We start from the raw sequence: 9,792 nt of genomic DNA, 5'->3' as shown, positions 1-9,792 counted from the left end.
AAATTAAATCAGGTGGGACAACCACAGCAAGAAACAATTGCTGAAGTGGGCAAAAGTTGCTGCTGCAACAAGAGGCCATTATAGGCAAGAGAAGGGGGAGGAGCAAGTGGGGAGAGATAAAGGGGGAGGAGCAAGTGGGGAGATATAGAGAAGGGGGGGGGGGGTGCGAGAACGTTTAAAGGACGAGCAGACAAAATGTGGGGGGGGGGGGGGGGCTGAAGAAAGTGGAGATGCGGTTATAAGGGGGGGTGGCGTGGGGCGCTGCTGGAGGGAATGCAGGGCGAGCACGGCAAAATGCCTGGGGGGGGGGGGGGAGTATGTGCCCCTCCCCCTTCTCTTACCTATATGGCCTCTTGTTACAGCAGCAGCCCTTTGCCCACTTCAGCAATTGTTTCTTGCTGTGGTTGTCCCACCTGATGACGGACGCTTGTGTTGCGCCCGAAACGTCGTGATTTAATTTATTTTATACCGTGACTTTACCGAAAGAACCAAAGAGTATGTATCAATGGCCTGTTTTCAAAAGACATTGCCTCGTGAAAGCCAAAGCAACAGTTGCTGTTTCCACCACCAATGGGAAGAGGGCCAGCTCAGGTCACCACGAGTGATGATGGGAACTCGGCATCGGTTCACATTCCTCTTGATAGCTCGAATAGCCCTCCCATTGACCATACACGTATGGCCAGGTGTCCCTCGCTTCGTTAAACTTCACATCAGGGCTGTGTTTTAGAAGAATGCTGAGCAGAAATTACAAAAGATTGATATTCAAGTAATAACTGTTCAACATTTGTCATTCTACTGCTGGATGAAGGCCTCCCTCTCCACATTGTGTTGATGGAGATTCACGTAGGAAAAAATAATAAAAATAAAATATCTTCTTGGTTCTTTCGGTAAAGTCACGTAGAACCGAAAGAACCAAGAAGATGAATCCCTGCAGTCACGAAAGCTTTAAATAAAAATAAAATAATAATAAATGAAAATAAATCAATTAAATCACGACGTTTCGGCGGCAACACAAGCTTCCTTCATCAGATGTAAAAAAAAGGCACAGCAAAATAACTGTAGCGAGTTATTATTTTATTTGTATTATTTTTTACCTACGTGACTTTACCGAAAAAACCTACGAGTATGAATCCTTGCAGTCACGAAAGCTTCAAATCTAGAATTGATGGAGATTGTTTGATCATACTTCACCACACGGGTCAGTGCCGATTGGTGGAATGGCAGCAACCAACACAGTTCACGTGTTACTTGCCATTGACGTTACCGTGGCCAGGAATTGAGCTGGGGAACCAGGTAAGCACTGCACCACCACTCAACTTGTAGAACTGAAGGATCTACTTGGGTAGGGAACTATGGAAAGCTTCTATGATGCATTTAGAATGCGGATTTGTTGAGACTCGTGATTCACGATCCACGTGCACTTCACCGCCAACTTTAGTGCCCCTTAGTGGTTCGAGACCGAGTTTGGCACAAAACTTCCATTTGCGTCTCATGAGCGGCTCCCACCATTGGGGACAGTCTGCCATCTCCAGGGTACACAGGGCATTGGGGAGGTGGATATCTGATAGTGGTGGTGATGTGGAGAGGTGGAGATATAGATGCACACACATTAGCTTTTGTGTGCTGCATTTGGGATACTTACTTGACATTCTTTTCTGACACTTCCCAAACACGCAACCACTGGGACTGCACGTTCGGCTTCTGTGCAGATGGTGCTCCGTCTGTGGCAGCACACAACGCAGAACTGCGCACCTTGGTAAAGAGTGTTGCTCTATCTGCTTGTTTGGAGGCACTGCGTGGTTAATCGAGAACTGGCAGCTGAAGAACTGTGTGGCAAGGAGTCCATCGGAACCCTCAAATTGGGGCCTTTCGGCTCACCAGGCCCCATTATATTCGAACAACCCCATTCAAGCAAACCCCAAGGCCACGAAAGGGAGGCAAACACAAAACAATTTCATAATGACGCAACAATCAACAAACCGAAACACCTACACAAAACCAAACCATCAACACCACGTATATTCAACGCTAATAGGGTTTGCTCCCAGATGCCGATAGGATGACTGTCTTCTCCAAATAACGGTTTGCTCCATGAAAAATGGGCCGCACACTCGATCGCCAGAATTTTCGGGTTCCTCCTGGGAACTCTGCTTGAACAAAATATACAGCCTCTCACGCTCTCCTACACTTCCCCCCGCACCTCCAGTTAACACGGTTGGCCTCGTACGGTGCATTTGTTCAACATACCTGGGCGAGCGAGAGGCTTGGCTCACCGTCCAGCACAGGCGGCATTGAAGCCAAACAAGGCAAGTTGAAATTCTGCCTGGTAACATTTACCGCTTCACTCTCCACCACAGAAAAAGATGTTGCATGCGAACGTCAGTTGAAACTTGAAATTCTGCCTCGGTAACATTCACTGTTTCACTCTCCAGCATGGGGAAATGTTGCACACGAACAAGGTCGTCTCTTTGCAGTGGGGGCAGTTGGAACACGAAACCTCGCAAGTCCCGAAATCAGCTGCGCCGCCAGCAACGCTCCCAACACTGTCAACTTACATTTATTAACTCTGCGTCCTCGTGTTCAAAATCTTATGGAACCCTTTTCCGGGAATCAAAACGATGAAACAAAATAGGCATTATCCTTTCTGGAAATAATACAGGTGTTACGATGTTCAAACACAAAATAGACACCTTTAACCACATGATTGTGGTAAAAAATGCTTTGCTAATGTATGTAGTATTTGGAACTGATTGGCTTCCAATAGTCCTTCAGGCCTCCCTGCACCAGAGGCCTTAAATTGAGTTCCGGACTGTCCATTCACACGTACGCTTGTCTATGGAAAATCTCTTTTCGACTGGTTACTTTTTCTATGGCCTTCCGACCCCCTGGCCCAGCCCCAGTGCCGGATCTGGTCCCTGACTCAGTCCCAGCCTCGGTCCTCCACTCCACAGCACTGGTTCTAGCTCCACAGCACTGGATCTAGCTCCACAGCACTGGTCCTGGCTCCGCAGCCCCCCGGCCATGATTCTCGCTCCGGTCCCAAGTCCGATTCTGGCTCCAAGGACCTGGTCATGGTTACAACTCCAGTTGCAGCCATGGTCCCAAACCTGGTCTCAACCCTAGCCCTGGTCTCTGCTCCCCGGGACCGGTTTTAGCTCCAGGAAAGGGCCCAGGAACTGTCACGGGGCCAGAACCTAGACGAGGGCTGCGACCTGGTTCAAGAGTCTACCGGGACTGGAGCCAATGACATGTTTTTGTCCAGTCTTTTAATGGCCACTCTTTTTCAACCGGTCACTTTTTTGATTGCCATTTCTTTTTTTACTGGCCATTTTTTTGACCAGTCACTAGTTTTTTTAAAGGCCACTCTTTTTTTGACCTGTCACTTTTTTAATGGCCACTCTTCAACGGGTCACTTTTTTTGGCCACTTTTTTTTACTGGCCAAAAAAAGTGGCCATTTGTTTACTTATATAAAACTGGCATAAACACTCACTCTGCACTCTCATGCTCACATGTCCTTTGGATTGCACTCTCATGCTCACATGCCCTACAGTCCATCTACCACAATCGCTGGCCCCACCCTCTTGCCCGATGTGGCAACCCTCCCCCCCTCCCCCGCTCAGGTCAATATAATGCCTCGTCCACAGCAGTCTGATTCTCTCACCTGAAGACGGTCGCTTGTTGTTGCGATCGAAACGTCGTGATCTATTGTTTTATACCTATGTGACTTTACCGAAAGAACCAAAGAGTATGGATCAGTGTTATGTACTTGGGCTCCCATAGAGTTCAGTGCTACTCATTGGGTCGATGGGCTCTTCCCTATTCACTTGCCAGTAGGAATCCTGGTTAGTTTCTTAGTAATAAGCTTAAATTCAACAGGTCACCATGTCTGATCTGAGGTCGCACCGCGACACGCAAGTCACGGGGGGGCTCACACACGGAGAGCGCCCGAGGGCCGGCCCGCACACACGAGCGCGACGGGGCTCAGCACAGACGCACATCTCCAGCATGTGCGAGGCCACCGGACGCGTCCACCGCCTTCAGGCCTCTCTCCTGCTGCTGCCACCGTTGAGCGCGGCAGGCGAGGCGCCACCCGCCGCTGCGTCAGTCCGCTGCCTCTCCCCTTCAGGGAACGAGGCGCACAAGAGCACCACGACGCCCCAGTTGCACACCACCCACTTTTGAGCAGGAGGGCGATTGATAAATGGGTGACCTTCAGACAGGTGTGGCCCCGGGAAGGAACCCCTAGGACCGCAATGTGCGTTCAAAGTATCGATGATCAATGTGTCCTACAATTCACATTACTTCTCGCAGCTGGCTGCGTTCTTCATCGATGCACGAGTCGAGTGATCCACCGCCAAGTCGTCATTGGCTCGCAGGTTCTCCCCCTCCCCTCTCACAAACGCAAGGCAGGGAGAAAGGGGGGGGGGGGAGGGAGAAAGGGGGGGGGGAGAAGGGGGGGGAGAAAGGAGAGGGGGGGGCTGGAGGTCCTTGACTATGCTCTTGAACTTCAGTATGACCTTCTGGGTCAAATTCTCCAAATAGATAGGCCACAAGCTCCAGATTTAAGAGAAGCATTGGCAGCCAAAGGCCTTTTTTAACATTACTTCTCTGTGGCCTTGTCTTACATATCGTGTAACAGCAAACTTGGGTCCTCTGTGACTGAGGGTTTTATGCAGCATCATCCACTGAGCTATGGCTGGCTCCACTGATGAAAGTAGCATTAAAGCCTCCTCTGGTCATTATTGTACTGCTTCTCGACCACCCCAGGAATTAAGAAAACATTCCCAGCTTTCCCCATCTAATGGCACAGCATGTCTGGCATATGCCGATCCAAGGGGAAGCACTTGGCTTTTAAGGGAGCTGGTTCATCACAGACCGGTTGCATATGTAGCTTTATATGTTGTATCTACTGCCTGAGTGAGTAGGTGAAACTTCCAAGCCTATCAACAACGGCTTTCTCTACAGCTCTATGTCCTCATGGAGGAAATGCTTCGCCAAATGCCTCATCCCCTGTTGTGCTAGACTCATCTTTCATTTCTAGATAGGGCACCTCATCCAAGTCATCCCCCTCTACCCTAGAACCCTTCTTAACAGAGTGGTATCTTTTTAATGTTAATCCGCAACTGGCAATTTAGACTCTTGACGAGAAAAAAACTCCACGATAGGACGAACTTGTGTCCCTATTAACTTTAGACGGAGTGCCTCTGCTTTCTCACGTATGTTAAAGCCACTTGATTGAGACGAAATATGTTTTGATGCACCGAGCAGCAGAAACTCTTTTACATGGACGAATGCAGAGGGAGCCACATGGGTTGGTCAGTTCACCCACATCCACCTCACCCACGTCCTGCCCCTCGGGGAATAATTCGTCAAATTCTTTGATTGATTCATTACATGTTTGGGGTGTTTTGTACAATATGGATTTCATTGGTGATCAGAGCGTGCCAGTGACCACCGCATGAATAATCACTCATGAGCATTTGTAGAGAAATGTGTGGGTGCTGTTTATTTCATGAATGCCACTCATTTGATTTCCAGTTTATCCCCGAGTGGTATTTGAAAGCATCTCTTATGACCCCAAAGTGGCCCCACAACACCAACGGGACCCGAGGCAGAGTAAACAAAACTAAACTTTTTTATTTTACCAGGTAAGGCCCACTGAGCTATGTAGCTTCTTTTCAGAAGCAACCTGGCCACATATCATAGCTCGACCAAGTGGCTTATCACGTGGAAATATATGGCAGGCAAATACTCTAAACGCACGTTGATTCTAAATGTGGCGGGAGAAAACCAGAGGACCTGGATAAAAATCCACGCAATCACAGGGAGAGAGACACGCAAACTCCAAATATACAGCAGGCGTCAGGCTTGGGATCGAACCCACGACCTTTTTTATACCAGGAGAGGTAGTTAACATCTCGCCACCATTGCACCCCACTCGGTGGGCCAGCTGAAATTGGTGTGCTCATGGGCACAGGCGGGAGGATTGTTGTGGTGACATGTCAGCTTCTCTGCGAGAAGTGGTCCAGGGCAGCCCTTAGCTCTGGGTCAACAGCTGTCAGCCACGCCTGCAGTGAACACCAGACACGGAAACAGCAAGGTTACAGGTCTTCACCTGTCTGTCACAAGCTCCTCTTGCTCAAGACATAATGAAGGCCATCCGCATGGGATTCACAGTAAAGAGGTTTTGAAAGTATTTTCTATTTTGATGTAATATTATCTTAACGTAATTTATATCGCCTTAATCGAGGCTCTTTACAGAGGGTTAAGAAGGGTGTACAACGCGTGTGTGTAACGGTGGAGAGGAGGTGAATAGAATAAATGAGAGAGGAAGCAATGGGGGCGAGTCCGTAATGATGCATGAATTTGTTGAAAGTGAAATTGATGACGGTAAATGATAATGAATGGATTGAGTGAATATAGTTTTTGTTTTGATGTTCAAGGCTCTGAAGGGGATTGTCTCCCATACACCTCATTCATCTGCTGAAACTTACTCCGATGTGCAGCGACGTCAGTCCGTGGGTAACAAGAAAACCTGGGGGTGTGACTTGGACAAAGTTGCGATCAATAAGAGCCTTCAGCAGCCATGAACCTCATTTGTGGAACGCTCTTCTCTAGCATATTAGAAACTCGCAGTCCTTGGAGTATTTTTGGTATCGTTTTGAAACATATTCGGTTTCTCTTGCATACCCATCTGTGTAGGTTATGTGCTTTTTACATAGGTTTTTTTTCTTTTTAGTTTTTTTACAGTGTTTTTTCTTTGTTTAGGGTTTGCATTGAGTTTTATTTCAAGGGTTTTTATTCAGTTGTATTTAAGTGCTTTAAAAAGTCTGGTTTATTTTATCTGAAGCGAAGTGTGGGCTTTTTTTAATGGTGCTGCATACTCTTTGGTTCTTTCGGTAAAGTCACGTAGGTATAAAATAAAATAGATCACGACGTTTCGGGCGCAACACAAGCGTCCGTCATCAGGTGGGAAAGCGTGGTCTGCTGCTGAGGCAGACTGTTTAAAAGGTTTGAAATGGGTGTAGCCCAAGGGTCATAAAGAAGTGGCCGGGTCTAGTGATGTTAATGTGAGAAATTAGCATGTAAATGGGCACGGAAGTAGCGAAGATACGGACGCTTGTGCTGCGCCCGAAACGTCGTGATCTATTTTATTTTATACCTACGTGACTTTACCTAAAGAACCACAGGGTGTGGATTCCTGCAGTCACGAAAGCTTCAAAATCAAGATTACTACGTCTCATGGCAAGACACCAACATCATGATTTGGATTACATTTCTCACATGTAAAAAATGTGGCAGGTGGATTAAGATGCGGCTGACAAGACTTGCCTCTTGTGCGCGCGCTGGGCAGGGGCACCGGGGAATGAGCCTCAAAAGCAGCTGCTTGCTCCTGTGAATCAGATCCAACGGCAGGAACTGCGGACAGGAGACGAGTTTGGTGAGAATGAATACTGAAGTCCCTTGCTTAATGCTTTTTAATCCGTTCCACGAAAACTACGGTTAACTGAAATAACTGTTAATCGAATTCATTTTTCAGTTTAAAATAAGTAAAAATCCCCGAGTCTGCAAGAGAGCTGTTTCCAATGCCATCACAAAAAGCGTAATGTAAACAAAGGCAGTTGAGGTCTTACCGCTCACGAATGGGCATTGCTGATTGGCTGAGGGCATGGCTCAGGCCTACTTACGAGCACTCGGATTGGCCGAAATTGGCGCCCACGTGCATAACGTGAACGTACTGCTCGTCAAAATGTTAACGTGAATCGATACCATGGGGGGGGAGTCCTATGCGAGGCGAAAAGTTCACCTATAAACCGTTCACCGATGTCACTGTTAACCGAGGGACTACTGTATTACAGTGAGAGTGATTGTGGCAGGGTGGCACGGTGGTAAGACTGGTGCTTCATAGCAAGGAGGGCCTGGGGTTGATTCTCAACTCGAGCCCCTGTGTGGAGTGTGTTTGTTCTGCCCCTCTTCTGCATGGGTTTCCTCAGGGTTGTCGACTTCCCCCCCATCCCCCATAGATATTGGCCAACATTTCCAATGCTATGAAAAATAAGAATAGGTTTTACCCTTTCTGGCAATACAACAGGAGTTGTGTTAAGATGTTTAAACACCAAATAGATATATTTTGCAAGGAATCAAGTCTGCATTAACCACACGTACTTGTGGTAATAATATCTGCATTGTCTTTTAAACTGATTGGCCTACACCAGAGAGAGCCTTCAGTATGGCCTTGTCTCACCACCAGTGTCAGACCAGAGAACACCAAAAGGCGAACAGTACAGAGACCATGCAAGCGTCAGAGCACTCACAGCTTGGGTTGTGCAGTGGATATCAAGAGACCTGTTTTGGCAGTCGAAGTATGACAAAAAATTAGGGTTTATCCAATGCTGAAAAACTACCTGCAAAATGTGTCAAATGGGATTACACATGGTATCACTACCGCCAGGTGAACAAACTAATTCTTTATATTGGCCATGGATGCCTAAAGGTATAGCATTTAAAATCAATGTTTCAGCGTTTCCACAACTGTTTGTCTGAAAGTCTGTACCACAAAATGTTTATATTCTTTGGGTCTTCGGTAAAGTCACGTAGATAGGTTCAAATTAATACAAATAAAAGAAACAAACAACCAAGAATGAGGGGGAAAGCTGCTGCAGTAGACGGTCAAGAACAGTCTGTCTCAGCAGCTTCCCCCCTCTTTCTTCCTCCTGATGACGATCGCCTGTGGTGTGATCGAAACATCGTAGTTTTTATTTTATTAATTTGAACCTATCTACGTGACTTTACCGAAAGACCCAAAGAATATTAATTCCTGCACTCATGAAAGCTTTAAGTCAATAGCAGAGAGCATTCATCCTGAAGAACTCCGTTGAAATTCCACTGCATAAAGTGCGAGTGAGCCTCATTGTGGAGCTGGATATTTAAAAAAATGCCAATTGGACGGACGCATCATAAGTGCGTGTGTGTGACGTAACTTTCCGGGGCCGTCCCCTTTCGTGACATCGTGAGGCTCTTGCGTCGAGTTCGAGAAGGAAATTTCACCTCCGGCAAGTCCGACGGCAAGACAACAGTCCATGAGCGGTGGGTGGAGGAGTGAGTGAGTAATGAGCGAAATGGAACAACACACCGTGTCAGACGAATGCAGGCTGCCTGTGCTCTCTCTCTGCGGGGATGCGAAGAGGGAGGCGAGGGATGAGTGCATCTCCACGGCCACCACCAGGAGGTCCACGTCAGTCACAGTTGGCTGCAGAGCCGGTTCGGAGCTCCCCTCTGGCCACGTGGCCACAAGAGCCTCCAGCAAGCTGCCCAGCACCAGAAACAGTCCCGTAACGAGAGCACACGTTCACTCCATGTGTGCATACACCACCTTGCTATGACACTCGTTTACCCAGGAGAGCCTCACCTGGGTGTTAAAGAAAAAAAATGTTCAGGGCCATGAAACCCCTTCAATTTCTTGCTCGCTAACACCACTGCTGGAAGAAGAGCCTTTAATAGAGGAAGCGTCGAGGGTATTTGATCTGTTCTTCGCGCTAGCCAGACATCTTGGAAGAGGTGGGCATACCCACACTTTAGCCCACCACACGCAACCTGCCAATCGACTGAGCGGGGAATCAATCTTGAATCACCAAGTTGTAGGCGCTGCAGCGCTAACCGTAGCACCGCCGCTTCCAAGCAAACTAAAAAACTAAACTCTTTCAAAAAAATAAAAAAAATTATTTTACCAGGTAAGGCCCACTGAGCCATGTAGATTTTTTTCAGAAGTGACCTGGCCACAAATGATAGCT

General features: G+C 47.5%; 1 protein-coding gene and 1 non-coding gene across 2 annotated transcripts in view; both read right to left on the bottom strand.

Moving 5' to 3' along the window:
• Positions 1-4,207: 4,207 nt before the first annotated feature.
• Positions 4,208-4,364, bottom strand: LOC133341932 (5.8S ribosomal RNA). Its single transcript, XR_009755075.1, has one exon. It is a non-coding gene; the product is annotated as a 5.8S ribosomal RNA (ribosomal RNA).
• Positions 4,365-5,501: 1,137 nt separating this feature from the next.
• The window catches only part of LOC133341675 (Fanconi anemia group A protein homolog), a 138,191-nt gene continuing 133,900 nt past the window's right edge, over positions 5,502-9,792 (bottom strand). Inside the window, exons 46-48 of the mRNA XM_061550266.1 lie at positions 9,135-9,309; positions 7,334-7,420; positions 5,502-6,069 (exon numbers count right to left, since the gene is read on the bottom strand). Of these exons, the coding sequence (XP_061406250.1) occupies positions 6,004-6,069; positions 7,334-7,420; positions 9,135-9,309 (328 nt within the window). The 3' untranslated portion in view covers positions 5,502-6,003. The remainder of the gene's footprint in view (positions 6,070-7,333; positions 7,421-9,134; positions 9,310-9,792) is intronic.

Source organism: Lethenteron reissneri, chromosome 12 (assembly GCF_015708825.2).
Source record: "Lethenteron reissneri isolate LAM-NWPU_2019-01 chromosome 12, ASM1570882v1, whole genome shotgun sequence".
In the NCBI taxonomy this organism is placed as follows: Eukaryota; Metazoa; Chordata; class Hyperoartia; order Petromyzontiformes; family Petromyzontidae; genus Lethenteron; species Lethenteron reissneri.
Note: the sequence above shows the minus strand (reverse complement) of the source record. Positions and strands in the feature narration are given on the sequence as shown.